The sequence below is a fragment of the Mobula hypostoma genome, chromosome 2 (assembly GCF_963921235.1).
Source record: "Mobula hypostoma chromosome 2, sMobHyp1.1, whole genome shotgun sequence".
NCBI classification, from domain to species: Eukaryota; Metazoa; Chordata; class Chondrichthyes; order Myliobatiformes; family Myliobatidae; genus Mobula; species Mobula hypostoma.
This window is the reverse complement of record NC_086098.1, coordinates 44,304,652-44,318,973: the sequence shown is the minus strand read 5'-3', so window position 1 is coordinate 44,318,973 and position 14,322 is coordinate 44,304,652. Positions and strand designations below refer to the sequence as shown.

The 14,322-nt window shown below is 42.0% G+C and overlaps 1 protein-coding gene across 2 annotated transcripts; it reads right to left on the bottom strand.

Moving 5' to 3' along the window:
• Positions 1-3,556: 3,556 nt before the first annotated feature.
• Positions 3,557-13,295, bottom strand: osr1 (odd-skipped related transcription factor 1). 2 transcript variants are annotated; one of them, XM_063071078.1, is made up of 3 exons: positions 12,940-13,295; positions 5,701-6,397; positions 3,557-5,323 (listed from the first exon to the last, which is right to left on the bottom strand). In XM_063071078.1, exons 1-3 carry the CDS (start codon positions 13,055-13,057, stop codon positions 5,188-5,190), a joined length of 951 nt encoding a protein of 316 aa, XP_062927148.1. In that variant the 5' UTR covers positions 13,058-13,295; the 3' UTR covers positions 3,557-5,187. The 2 variants fall into 2 exon arrangements, with proteins under 2 accessions (XP_062927148.1, XP_062927157.1); XM_063071087.1 differs by lacking the exon at positions 12,940-13,295 and adding an exon at positions 7,538-7,704.
• Positions 13,296-14,322: the final 1,027 nt, after the last annotated feature.

The following is a 14,322-nucleotide window of genomic DNA, read 5'->3' as shown; positions in this document are numbered from 1 at the left end:
GGTTAGGAGGGAGTTTGTTGATGAGGTTCCACGTGATGGGAAGATCTGAGTTAGAACTCAGCTCTAGGGTGGCCTTGCAACTGACATTTCATCTACCTTCAGGTATCATTGAATATTGGCTCCAATGTTTTCATCAGCATAGAATTGATAGGAATTAGATACTGTACCATGAAAATAAAGTCGAATCAGTATATAGAACAAATTGTCTTGTGCACAATATGCAGGAGTTAAACTATGATGCACTGATTTCAAATTATAGGTGGGATTTGCAGGGAAATGGGGGAAACTGCTTTCACTCAGACCGCACTGGAATGGCGGAACTTACTGCCCAGGGCGGCAGGGGCTGAAACCCACTTCTCGTTTAAACGGCACTCAATGTGTACTTGAAAAACCTTGATTTGCAGGAGTATTTTACAGAACAAAGAAGGGCGGCAAAGATAGATTGGGCAACTCTGTTTTAACTTGTACGTACACGATGGGCCGAGTGGCCGTTTTGTTTCCTACGTTTTCTGTGGCCCAATGAGACAGCACCCAGCAAATAACAGACCAAAATATATTTATCCGGCAAACTGCGCAAATCCATCAAACGGCAGAATAGGAAAAGAAATAAACGTTTTTTTACTCCACACCTTTGGTACCTCTGGGATTTTTAAAATATATTTCAGGTAGGCATCTAATTTGCATATGGCCAGGTGCCCTGAGCAGTAAGTAGCACAAATGAGTATATTTTTTTTTAGCTTTGCTGTTCTCGATTAAGAAATCGTATTGGCAGGACGGAAGAAAGAAGGATTCTTTCTGATCCCCAGAAATGATCAGAAACCATTTGAAGTCGCTCGTGTCCGAACAATGCGACATCTTGTCAGTGTCAGTCTATGTGAGATGATCAAGTTGTATAACAGTCCTTCAATCTAATATGCAGGGCAAGTTGAACTAAGCTGGCACACAACGGGTGTCATCAAACTCACAGAAATGTATCTTAGGACAGCCGATTGAAGACATGGGGAGTGGAAAACAGAAACAATAAACAAATCAAATTAAAGAGAGAATGGACGGATATGAGCAAAAAAAAACGCATCAACACGCATCGTGCGATCGCACTAATATTACACAACGAACAACATGATCAATGATTGGTGTAAATTACAAGCCACAGAACAAATCCAGAATAAAAGTGCAAACCTCTTTCTGTAAAGAACGAATCACTCATCCAAGTAGGGAATTGGCTTCACCATGAAACTTTCCTCTAAGCCTGATGATTTCATTTTCCTCCTGACACGCAATCAAAATCTAGATTGCATAAGATAATTACAGATATAGCTTCTAGCATTCAAGTAAGTTTAAAAGTAGGCAGATGGAGGAAATTGGTGTTGAGTGGCCCAAGTACCGTATTAAAATGTCGAATTTGCACTTCGGGAAGTTGCGCTCATGTGCAGTGTGCGAAGAAAGTTTACTTCGCTAATTCTGAATGTTCTCTTGGATCTTAGATCTAGTTCTGCTCAACAGAGCCTCATAAACCAAAAGTGCTCAGCACTTAGAACAGAAAGCATACGCGCAGGCACTGGCATAGTTCGTGTTTGAATGCATTTATAAGGTCGCTGCCTCACAGCATTTTGAGGAAATGTTCTGCCTAAATGAGCAATCTCCCTTATAGCTGATATGGGTATTATTGAAAGGGAGCAAGAAAGGAAAATAAATATTCCACTGGGTTCAACAAGAGGTGTTCTTCTAATACCAAGATTTCAGATCATTGCTCAGAGGGAGAACATACATCTGGCCATCCTTGCACTGGATGTTAGCATTAATCATTTGTTTTATATTATAAACACTATATTGACCTAAGGGTGTTTAATGCTAAGTTTGAGTGCCAAATCTGGAAAATCCATTGCCTACAGCTGTTACATTTCACCTCCGTAAGCACAAAGAGCACAAAGATTATTTTAAAGAGGTAGCTGCAATATTTTCTGCTATTAATCTACGATCTTTACAAAAATGGACACAAAAAATACAGGAAGTAGATAGGAACGCGAGAAGTAATAGAGGATTAAGCCACTCGGCCCCCTGTGAATGCTACATCCAATAAGAATCTTTTACCTCTGCTTCACTGTTCGGCATTAACTCCACATCCCTGGATTCTCTCAATATCGAAAGTTCTACCACTCCCCGCTTTGATCTGCTCAGCAACAAATCCTCTATAGAATTCCTACGCTTCACTACCTTCTGGGTGAAAAAAAAACACTTATCTAAATCTAGCATGGTCGTTCCCTTATCTTGAGTCTGTGACCCCAGTTCCCAGGTACACAAGAGTTCAATCAGTAACTTTAAAAAGTTCATAGTTCGGTTCGTAAATTACACCAACATGTGGGCCTCGATTTTTATCTTATCATAACTTTCTGGGTGTTTTTATTCCACATTCACACTTCCAACGTTTTCAGTTTAAGAATCAGGTTAAAAATAAATCTCAACTGTTTCACCGAAGAATTGCATTTCACTCCCGCAGTTGTCCCTCGGATTAAGACTATGTTTACTCCATTACGAGTGCCAAGAGGTCCCTTTTCTAGACCCCAGAACAAAAATTGCAACGTGGCTCTTAACAAAAATGAGGCGCCAAGTTTGCCGAAGGGCACCGTTTTTCGCTGTTGCGAATTTTAAAGTCGGTAATTGCAATTTGATATTAATTATCTGAAAGTATCTTAAGATCCTTTCAATTTCTAAAATCCACCTGCAGGCAATATAAATATTAAAATACACCACCCTCTAAAGCTTTAAATATTAATTGGTGTGTGAAATATTAATTGGGGGTCCAGGAAAGTATAAAATGTGAATAGGAGGTTTAAGAACTGCGAAAAGTTATATCTGCTGAAAATCCGATTGCAAAAACAAACCAGTCGCCATTTCGACCGTGAACTTAACAAAAAAAAACCTTACTGTGCTCTATGCAAGGTTCCCGTCCGAGTGTGAAGTTCGGATTTCTCGTGAGCAGGTCTCTGATTTGACCATGTTGGTGATAAGAGTGCAGCCCTGCTCTGTGCCGCCAGCCTGCAGGCGGGTTCTGGAATAGCTCCGTGACCTGCGATAGTTAGCTGTGAGTGGAGATCACGGCCGAGTTTACGCAAACCTAGACTGTAGCCCCGCGGTTAATGATGGAGTGCCGAATCCTAACCTTGGTATAATAACTTAATTGTAATCACTGAATTAGAATTTAAAATATGTTCCCGTGAAAGTAACCACAAATTGTTTGAACAGGCGCCATGTTCCAGCAGACACTGGCGGTAAAATTATTAATGTACAGCAAGGAAATGGGAAGAGATTATAGCAGAGAAGATTGTTTTACTTTCAACTTTGGATGAAATACAAAACCAAAACGTAGTAGGGAAGGGGAAATTTTGCATTTGATTGCCCAGCTGGTTTCTGAAGCTTATTTTTATACCAACCAATCAGACGTGGGGTTAAGTTTATAGAAGAGAATACACGCTTTAAATCTCTTGGCAAGGGGGATGTTTAATGCCTCTTACACACAGCGTTCTTGACTGCCTACGTCCATTCGGCCCATCTGGTCAGCAAAGGGAGGTCTGAAACTTTTGTCTTCATTCTGAGCAACCTTCCCTCAATGCAGCTAGTAAGCCAACCCCACTCAAAGAGGCAACTCACTTCGGCGGCTGCTCCTAGAATAAAAGGTGCATTCGTAAAATCTCAACATATGTCTTCACGGCTGGACGCAAACGGCAGCTATATAAACACAAAAAAAAGAGCAGTGCAGAATACGGATAAGGTGGTGGAAGGTTGCGGACCTGTGTTGTTCGGTCTCTTCCAATGCGTATAGGTTTAGGTCAGTGAATTGGTAATCTGATGTGCATCCGATTGGTTCTCCGCCTCAAGGCGGTGAAAAGGGAACACGGTCTCGTTGTATATAAAGTAAATCCCTTTTGGAAAAGAAATGGCCAGCGCACTAAATACTGCCTAGGAAATGGCAATTTATTCGTTTTAAAAGATTAGAAATCCAGTGATACATGAAAATAGTAAAAAAAAACAGCGTAAAGTGCCAAAAACATTTACAAAGAACCATGTGTGTTTAAAAACACGGGGGATGGAATGTAGTTTAAAATATTGTTAACTTGCATAACTCTGTCATTTTTTGTTCCTTCTGTTTTAAAGTCGTTTCAATCAACAATCTGATTTATTTTCAGCACCCGCTACACAGCTCAGTCTGCCTCTGTCCAATGTCAGGCAATGAAGATAACGAGCCAGCACTGCGGTGCAGATTTCAATCCCTCCACTGTTCATCGGTGTATTTTTGAGACACGGGAGTTTGTAGATGCCGGAATCTGAAGCAACAAAATCTGCAGGAGGAACTCAACGGGTCGAGCAGCATCTGCGGGAGAAAAGGAATCGTCGACGTTTCGGGTCGAACCCCTACATTAAGCCTGGACACCAGACTCATCGATGCATTTAGTTTTGTTGTCAGGTGCTTGACTCTCCTTACTTCATGACGCCGGTATTTCCTACATTAGCCCGGCCCTCAGTCGGATGCTCTTCATACATTCAAACATCACAAAGTTTCCACATTTCCCCTCTCTGCTGTTATGATTTCTTTTTGGCTTCAAGCTAAAATTTGAAAATAAAAATCCATCCTCTACCCTAAATTTCGACGGACTGAACTCAAGCAACGTTTCTAGCCATAATCGAAGGCTTTTGATTCCTGGATTGTTTTTAGCGTTCTGTGTGAGGCAAAGACGCCTCAGGCACAATTTCTCCGGAAAACATTCACAAGCTGAGCACACTTGTAGGGTTCGGGGTTAATGTAGATTAGAGAATGCGTTTTCAGTTCTGCTTCTTCAATTACACGTTCTGCCACACGTGCTAGCATTTGTGCGGAGATTCCTGGTTAAACGTCTTCTTCTGGCTCCCAAGTTCACTCCGGAGGTCGTCAACAAGAGCGACAGAGTTCAACAGCCTTTGTGTAATGGGAGGGAATCTACTGAAGCAAATAAGTTTTTGTTCTCCCTTGGAAAACGACATAGGTCTTCTGAGAGTGGAATCCCACAAGTAATCTGTTCGCAACTGGAATTAAAATAACAGGAAAGGACGGTGGCAGAATGGATATAGTCTATGCTGCTTCTAAATTTGACAGATATGTCCACATTACAGGCGCTCAAAGTTCCACCCAATGTCCTGTTTTCAGGCTTGTGCTCAGCACTTAATTTTAGAAGTTTTGAGTTCTTTTACCTGCACGTGCAGTGTTTTGTGAACAGCTAATGTTCTGGACTGGCAAAATCCTTTGCCGCATTCTTGACATTTGAAGGGTTTTTCCTTGGAATGAATGTACCTAAACCAAAGTAACAGAAAGGTTATTATACGTCTGAAAAAGGGACAAAATTATTAATAACAGCTGTAGTGATTTACCATAGGATACCATTAACTTTTTAAGCTCATATGAGAAGCTATTTATCTATGTGTTTTGATACATTTTGTTGACAGACATTTATTTCCATCTTGGATTAAACTAGTAAAGGAATCCTACGGACTTCTGGGAAGAACAATTAAACTGCAAACGTCTTGAAATGAGCCAGCAGTCTGGTTCTCTGAAGTTTACCAGCGGGGTATCCTGACACATCCACAACCGAACTTGAAAGAAGCAGAATTCATTCTGGACCACGCCCTCTCCACCCCATCTCCCCTCCCGGTGAAACCTCGTTGCCTTACCTGTGATCGCGGAGGTGATCCTGTCTCCTAAACGCTTTGTGACAAATGTCACACGTGTAAGGCCGTTCGTCGGTGTGGGTCCTTTCGTGAATCAATAGATTGTAAGATTTGGTAAAGTGCCTGCCACAGAATTTACAGACAAATTCTTTCTTGGTTTTGGACGGCAATCTGCCCCTGGTGGGCTTCCTTTCCGACGACAGCTTGGTGACATCCAGCAGGGAACCAATGGCCGAAGGAGAACACTGTTCGTCTATTTCTCCGAGTTTAGGATGATCCTCCTGGGTGGCTGCAATGGCCAAATTGGCGAAGTCGAACCTAGGCCTTGTCTTGTTTGGAACATTGCTTGATTCTTGCTTGGGCGGGAATACATGAGGGAAGATCGGGATGGTGGGCAGTTGAAATCGAGTGTCGACCAGAGCCGAAACAGCGGGCACTTTGGAAAAGGATGATCGGGGCAAAGGCATCGGAGGGTAGCCCAGGGTCCACTGGTGGAGGTGGACCGTGTGCAGGGTGCTGAAGCCGTAGAGGTTGTGCAGCTGCTCTGGTGGCGTGGGAATGCCGTTGGAAGCTTGGAGAAAGGCATAATTCGCCAGCTGCAGCGACGGGTGAATGGGAACCGGAGCCGGAATAGTCTTACTGCCCATCGTGCTCGCAGGTAGAGCGCTAGCTGCAGGAGACCTGGCCAACTTGCAGAAACCTTGGTGGAAAAGAGAAAAAGTAAAACAAGGAGTAAACAACGACATGATTTACTTCCATTCGTATTAAAAGTCCAATGAGTAATCAGACATGACATCAGCGCTAACACAAAATGCTGCCCCAACGTAAACTGACATAAAGAACAAGCAATTGTACAGTAAAATCCACATGTCTTACCAACAAAGTGTAAACATATTCAGCAAACACGGCCCTGCACTTTATTGGGAGCGGTCGGGGTTTACCGAGCCTCAAAGAATAAACACCCAGTGAAATATGACAATTCCAGCCATCGCCGCCCGCAAGGCTGTTTATTTATATCCCTTGCTCGAGGACTTTGGAAGTCCAGTAAGTGCCCCACTGCGGTCTTAAACAGAGGTGAAGTAAAAACGTTTCCAGCCTGCAGCCTAACAAGAGTCATCAATAATAATTAGAAAAATCGACAGGAATCAGAAATAGATTTTTGTCTTGATCACTCCTATTACTGTGATTTACGGCGTGAAAAGGGTAACTCATCCCTTTTCGCTGGAACACAACTAAAACTGAAGGTGCCGTCTGGAGAATAAAACAAGTTTTTAAACAGCCATTTTAAAATGTTGTTAATCATCATCTATCATCTCCGGAACCAAGCGCTGATCCCAACAAGCCAGTGAAAGAAGAATCACGTGTAAGTGGGTCGGGTGGGGTACTTGTCGTAACCTTTCACTGCAGCGATGCATCAAAGGCACAACTTGGTAAGGAGGTACCTTTGGTCAGTAACAAACAAGAGAAAATCTGCAGATGCTGGAAACCACAGTAATACACACAAAATGCTGAAGGAACTCAACAGGTCAGGCAGCATCAATGGAAAAGAGTAAACAGCCGATGCTTCGGGCCGACACCCTTTATCAGGACGTCCTGCTAAATGGCCTCGGCCCGAAACGTCGGCTGTTTACTCTTTTCCATAGATGCTGCCTGGCCTGCTGAGTTCCTCCAGCATTTGGGGTGTATTAAATTTTGCCACTGTTCCTATTTTTGAAACTTTGCTGAAACCTTGATGCTGTGGTTAAGGTAAAGGCAAATCAAAACAGTTTTTTTTACACTTGTCACGTCAGGCTCTTAAACCTATGTTACTTAAAAAAAATCTGAAAATGAATATACATACACGGTGCACCGTTGTTTGCTGGTGGGGGTTGAACGGGAAGCCCGCGGAACCTGAACAGATTCAGCGTCTCTAGTGTGTTTCCGCGGCTTATTTGCTATCCTTGTCTTTGAGATGGGGACTTGAAACTCGAGTCACAAACAAATCGGCGAGAATCAGTCGCTGTTGCATTTGGGAAAATATGGCAAGACGCGACTAATTAGCATTTTCTGGTCTTCAGATCACCAGGGATTTAGTGGTTTATGGTCAAGTAATTGACTCCTTTTTCGGATCATTAGAAATATCCCATCAGTTATGACAGCGTTTCTTGCACAAGATAGTACAAGACGCGAACTGAAGTAAAAAGTGTGTGGGGGGGGGAACGAATGAATCATAGCGACCGCTTCGTTTTCGCAATTAAACACCACGTTAAGTATATTTTCAGCAACAGTTAAAAAAACACGTCATGAGGGAATCAGAACGGTAATCGTTCTAAATTATGTGAAAGGAATTGGCAAACCAAGCAGACTGACATCATGCGGAATTCCTCTGCAATGACCCAGAATAAAATACAGTGACATTTCGCAAAGATTGGCTTTGCTAATTGGTGAGACTTTCCATTAGTGTTGGTAAGAAAAGTCACACCAGAAATTTCCGTTAACTCTCAACAGTCACGGCAGATAAAACTCAGTGGAACTAGTCACGGGTAATTTGTCAACATGCGCTCAGTGAAAGAAGTTCCAGTGGGGGGTGATGTGTCTGTAATTATCCCAGCTGCTGATTAGGGTCTATTATGTTAACTTATACTTCAGTGCCGCCAGCAACCCGATGTCGCTTTTAACTTATTGAATAAAATCGGTCCTTTAGTTTCAATTAACTAGTCCAACATTCAGAAAGGTAGGGAACGTGCTCCGTTAATAACTGCAACAGCGACGAGTGTAATTACGCACCCAGCACTCCGACGAGTTTGCATCAACGGAATTCTAATATATATTAAACCTCGTGGTATGCTCCCGTGGGGCTGTAAATGCTTCAATTATATTTAAGCCGAAGAAATGCCTTCAACTTTTATCCTCAGCAGCCCTAATGCAAAATACTCTATTAAACTCACATTGAATTTATTTTTATTGTTATTGATTTATTTTTAGAAACAGCCTCTCAAAGATAATGCTGAACATATCTGTTCGCAATCTGCTCAATATTGGTGTGGTCTGACATATAAGCCATTAATCACGAAGCCTTAGTACATTAGGCACAAACGGGCCGTTTTTGAAAATGTTAAGTGCGAGGAAAGAAGAATTGTTCCCTTACCATGAAACATTCTAATCTCTTGCCTCCTAGTTTTTTTTTGGAAGACGTCCAAACTGAATTTTAGAGTTTAGTACAGAGTCTTTACGATGCAACCGAAATCCCTCCTATTTATCTCCTCTTAAAGTAAACTGGCATCAGAAGCAGTGGGAAACATCGTGTATTGGCCTATGTTTTAATAGAGTTTGTGTACGGTCTCTGGGGATCAATATAAAGAGTACTATCTCATATCTCCCGCGTCAACAAATACATTCGGAAGTGTAAGTCCCACTGAAACCACATATATAGTTTCAGATTATATTTACCTTACAGTAAACTGAACTTTCATATTTTATTTTTATTACCCTTCTTGCTGAGAGCTCTGTTTACCACGGAGACCGCAGAGAACTAGAATAATATAGAGACTACGTGCTGAAGCAGACTCAGATAGACACGACGAACGCGTTCTAAAAGTATAAGTGAGTACCCGCCAGGAGCAGAAATCAGCCAACGCTGCTGATAAAATGCCCTGTTACTTTCATGAATTCGTTTCAGGACCAATCTGGGAACAGACTCTGATAATGTGACTATTCCAAACGGTTAAATCATTTGGAATAGTCACATTATACCTTACCTGAAATTTCACTTCCTTCTTTTGTAATCACGATTATGAAACATTATTGGTCGGATTCAAGACGTCTAAGTAATAATACACAGTTCATTTCAAGATCTAGGGGTAATGCCATGTTCTTAAAAATTTAGTTCACTGTCGAACTGAGCTCCAAACAGCAGGTACTTCCTGGAAACTTGCAAATAACTACATACAGCAGGTGCATCGCGCCTGTTGCTGAATAACGATACCAACTCATTGTATCTTGAGAGTCGAAATAAGGATCGAGTGGAATTCGTAATCTTCCAGTCAGCACTTATATTTCGCCAAGATATAGGATCTTTACATAAATATTCCCCAGTTTAGGCAACCATCCACTAAATAAAACCTCTACACCTGTCTTTAAACACACAGCTATTCAGTAGATGAACTTCAAATATACCATGGGGCCGGCCGTTCACAACAGCTCTAAGCTGAAGAGGGAACAGCTTCATTGAATCAACGCGGCCAAGTGGTTTTGACGGGGAGTTACTAGGTATTCAAAAGTAAAGCCACGGTGTCTAGAGATCAAGCAAAAATCTGAAAAGGAAGGACTGAATAAACCTGGACTTTTAGGTGAGGTCGGAGGAACGGGCTAGTTGTAAACTTGATATTTGTTTAATATTACTATGCTCTCTGGCCATTATGATTACAAAGATTACCAACACATCTATCGACTTTTTTAAGATGCAGCTGATTTCATCGCTATAATTTTAGCCACATCACATTGAACACAGCCTACGTGCCTTTATTCCCCTGTGTTCAGGTTGAGTTTCCGGACATACAAGCACGCACAAATGGTAATAATAGGTAAAATGTACCAGCCACTGCTGCGTTTAGAAGGCTGCTTGGCAGTTCCGTACCTGAAAGGCTCATTTATACGAGTGAATTGTATTCGGGGCTCTGATGAGGATTAAGCGTCAACGTAGGCGAAGTAATAAAAAGGCAGGCTGCTTAAAACGTGTCCGTTTCTCTCCCAGTGTGATAAAAGCCACATGCCCGAGAACATTTCTCCTCCCAATTACAACTATATGGCTGAACACTTCCACACACGTGCAGCTGCTAACTTTAACTTTATAGCCTGCAAGAGAATGATAGCAAGCAGCCAGAGCTGGTCAGTGGTCGATTGACTACTATTAGGGAAAGTCTCATTTGGCCAGGACCTACTGACGAGGGGTGTCGTTTATTCCTCGTCGAATAACTTGGTGCGGATTCCCATTAATTTCAACAAATCATCGTCCTTTCTCCTCTCCCTCCCCCTCGCAACAAAATATCAAAGATCATTTAAAAAATAACAGAAATAGCGTAAGTTATTTGCTGCGCAAATGAGAACAGGCAAATTATATACAGACACTCAATCGAGAAAAGCTTAATTCTGCCAAAATAAATTTACACTACAAAATAAGTCCATAAACTTGAAAAAGTACATCTGAGCGGAATCTTTCTATTCACAGTTATCTCGACAGCCCTGCTTTAGCAATAGTCTTCTGAGCTGCAGTCTAATTTATAAGTCCGAAGCGATTTCGCCCTCTCATCGCCAGCCTAATCAGAAGCGTACTTGCTAACTGAACACAGGAATATTGGAAAGCTGGGCGCGCTGTGCCATATCAATCAATGTTAGCTTTTAGATCTATGTTCCAAATGCTTCGGGGCATCATTATTCATCGGATTATCACAAAATCACAATGAGTACACTGTTTGGAGAATCGAAGAGCTCAAAGCACTTTTCAGCCGGCAGTGTTAATTAATACACCGAGTAAGACAAACAAGCAGTTTCTACGTGTAAACTATGGATGAGTTGGCTTTTACACGGGGGTAGGGGAAATGTTTAGTCCAATGTGCAGTTTGTATACAGAATGAAGTGGAGTAGTTGAACGAATTTCAACACTCAGCTGTTTTACATCCACATTCCAAGAAGCACAACGATCGCTTCTCTATTGTATATTTGTCAGTGTTCTCCTGACTGAAAGAATAACCGTGTGTGGATTCACAAAGATCCTTCAAAGTTATCAGTTATCGTCTTTGCTTTAGTTTGGATTGGAAATTAAATATGGTTATTATTTTAGAAAATGAAATTTTGATTTTCTTAACAGAGTGAAGTTCTGCAGAGAACGACCCGTGTACGCAATTATGATGCAATGTGAAGTATCTGTCACCCAATCCGCTGTTACAGCCTAACTCATGGATTAAGATAATATTTAAAATTACAATACACGATAATAAAATGATTTCTACCACTGCTGATCTAGTACTATTGTGTTCCATTTATTGTAGGTGACCACGTTAAAATAAACTGAACAATTCGAGATTACATATAATACTGGCGAAATTAACTACGTTGTCTTTTCCTTTAAAATATTTCACTTTACTGTTGATTATTCGTCTCACATCAAGTTGGGACTCTGTATTTTATTGAAATAGAGGAAGGCGGTTTGGGAATAAAAAAAGTGCTCCACGTATTTGACCCTGTCAGTACCTGTACCATTGACCGCACTGGAGACCTTATTGAATGCATCCCTTCAATATTATTAGCAGTAAACTGCTCGCTGCACCGGAAACAGCTGGGAACAACTCGCGAGCCAGGCTCGATTTGCTGGTCGCCTCGCCGTGGACGGTGGCAGAAAGCCGTGTGTTTACATCTGAATGATTGCACGAGACCCAAGTAACCACCCCTACCCCACCCCAAAGGCGCTAGGGGTGAAAAAAAGTATCAATGCAATGATTCGATAGCATGATCGCCCACCCCCACCCACTGTCCCGACTGGTGGGACCGAGTGGGTTCAGGAGTTCTGGAGCTGGGCACATGTGTTTATATACAGCCTGCACGTGCTTTATCAGACGCAGGTCTATGCAGAAACTCATCAAGACCTGTCAATGGATGTTAATGCTAGAAAATTCTGAATAGACTTAGCAAAGAGGAAACGTGTTTAGTTTCGTTCCACGATGTGGATTAGCATCGCACTAGTCCTCCTAGTTAAACCTACATAAACGTGCCCGCTGTGTATAAGATGTACAGCTGCTAGGGTCGCTAATGGGCCAGCGAGCCTCCACTGTGAACGCCGCCGAATAGCAGGAGTTAACATTCGGTACGGAGGTTTGATCTAACTTCGTTCAAACTGACCCCTTTTATTTCAGAATGATTTAATTCACAACCCCGTGCATAGTAAAACACTATCATTAACATAGTCATACGGATTTTCAGATTGACTCGCGCGCTTACTTTCCGAAACACATCATAAAGGTGGAAAATGCCACTGCAGTTGAACCTGCATACCTACAAATTCTTGTGCAGTTGGAAATTAAAAAAAATAAAACTTTGATAAATTCTCAGCGCTCTATATGAATGCGAACAACTGTCTTTGAAACATTACATTTCCATGCAATCAAACTGAAATTCCCCGCGTCCTATAAACCACGATCACCCCCGCCCCCCTCCCAACTTTTATCCACTTAATGCAATTCAATGAAGAGAGCAAAAAAATGTGGTTACCTGCACCGGGGAACTCCTCGGGCACTGCGAGGGTCGCCGCTTTTTCGCTTGAACTAATGGCAGATGTGGAGCTGGAGGGGGCGGCGGCTGTGGCACAAGCGCATACCCAAGTTGGCATGCTCTGAACTCGGAGATGGCGTTGCGTCGGCGAAGTGGGGTTACAGGGGGGCTGGTGGCACCAGCCAAAAACGACCGAGACCGTGTCAGACAGCCCTTGAGCAGCGGTGGTGCAGCTCGCCTTCTGTTCGAAGGGAGATGCCGAACACAGTCCGATTCCTCCAGACCCCTCGAACCACCTCCTATTTCAACTGAGTCCTGGGAGAAATCCTGGGACGGCGCAGGCGCACTGCGCAACCAGGCGGCCCCACCAACAAAAAGTCAATAAACTTTCCGCAAAGTTCACAGCATCGCCGAGGAGACAGAGGCTGCGGAGCTTCATGCCTCTTTAGGCTTAAAACATGATAAGAAAACATTAAAAACTAAAATAACAACGTTTCCTGGCCCTGTCGGACAACATTTTATTTTTTGTATTAACTTAACTCAAAGAAAAATGTACGGTGACTTTCTGAGAGAGAAAAAAAATCCGCCAGGCCACCAAATGGAAATGAAATTAGACAGTAGATTCTGACCTTGATGGTGCCCAGATGATAATTTGGGCTATTTTAGGAATCCGCTGAAACTACCAATTTATTTCTCGTACCAGACCTAAAGCGATACATAATCGGCGTTTTGAGATTGGGCTATCTGTAACAAGCGATAAAGACAGCAGTGAAAGAAGTTAAATGCATTTTCTGCTGTCGTTCGATCAAGGGGGCTAAGGAAGGAAGAAAACTCTGAAGAAGATATGGATACAACTCCCACTCTAAGATCCACTAAAAAAAAAGACGAAAATATGCAGAGAGACTAAATCTCGTTGCTAGGTTATAAATAAGTTTAAAATGGTCAATTTAATTAAGACACCGCAACTATTAAAAACTCTTTTCCGTAAGAAAACTTCCGTTTTCCCCAAATTAAAGGACTTATTCAATATCTTCCTCCAACACAAAAATGCTGTGGGAATAGTTAATATATATATATATATATATTTCACACACACACACACACACACACACACGAAAATTTTCAGCGAACGAAATGGAAATCAGATGTTTCCCGGTTTTACTTTGAGTATGAATACAGGTAATATGGATACTTTAAAAATGATTGACGTGTTCATCAGACAACTTTGTACGTATATTTCTAATAAAGAGTCAATGCAAATTATAGAGTGAACAGTCTGATCTAGTTTGAGATTCCCAATCTTTTCCTTTGCTCAGCTCATTTGAAGGGTGTGTAGGTCCCCATTCACCGGTTAACGTTTCGGCGAAGATCTCTTCCTTTCTG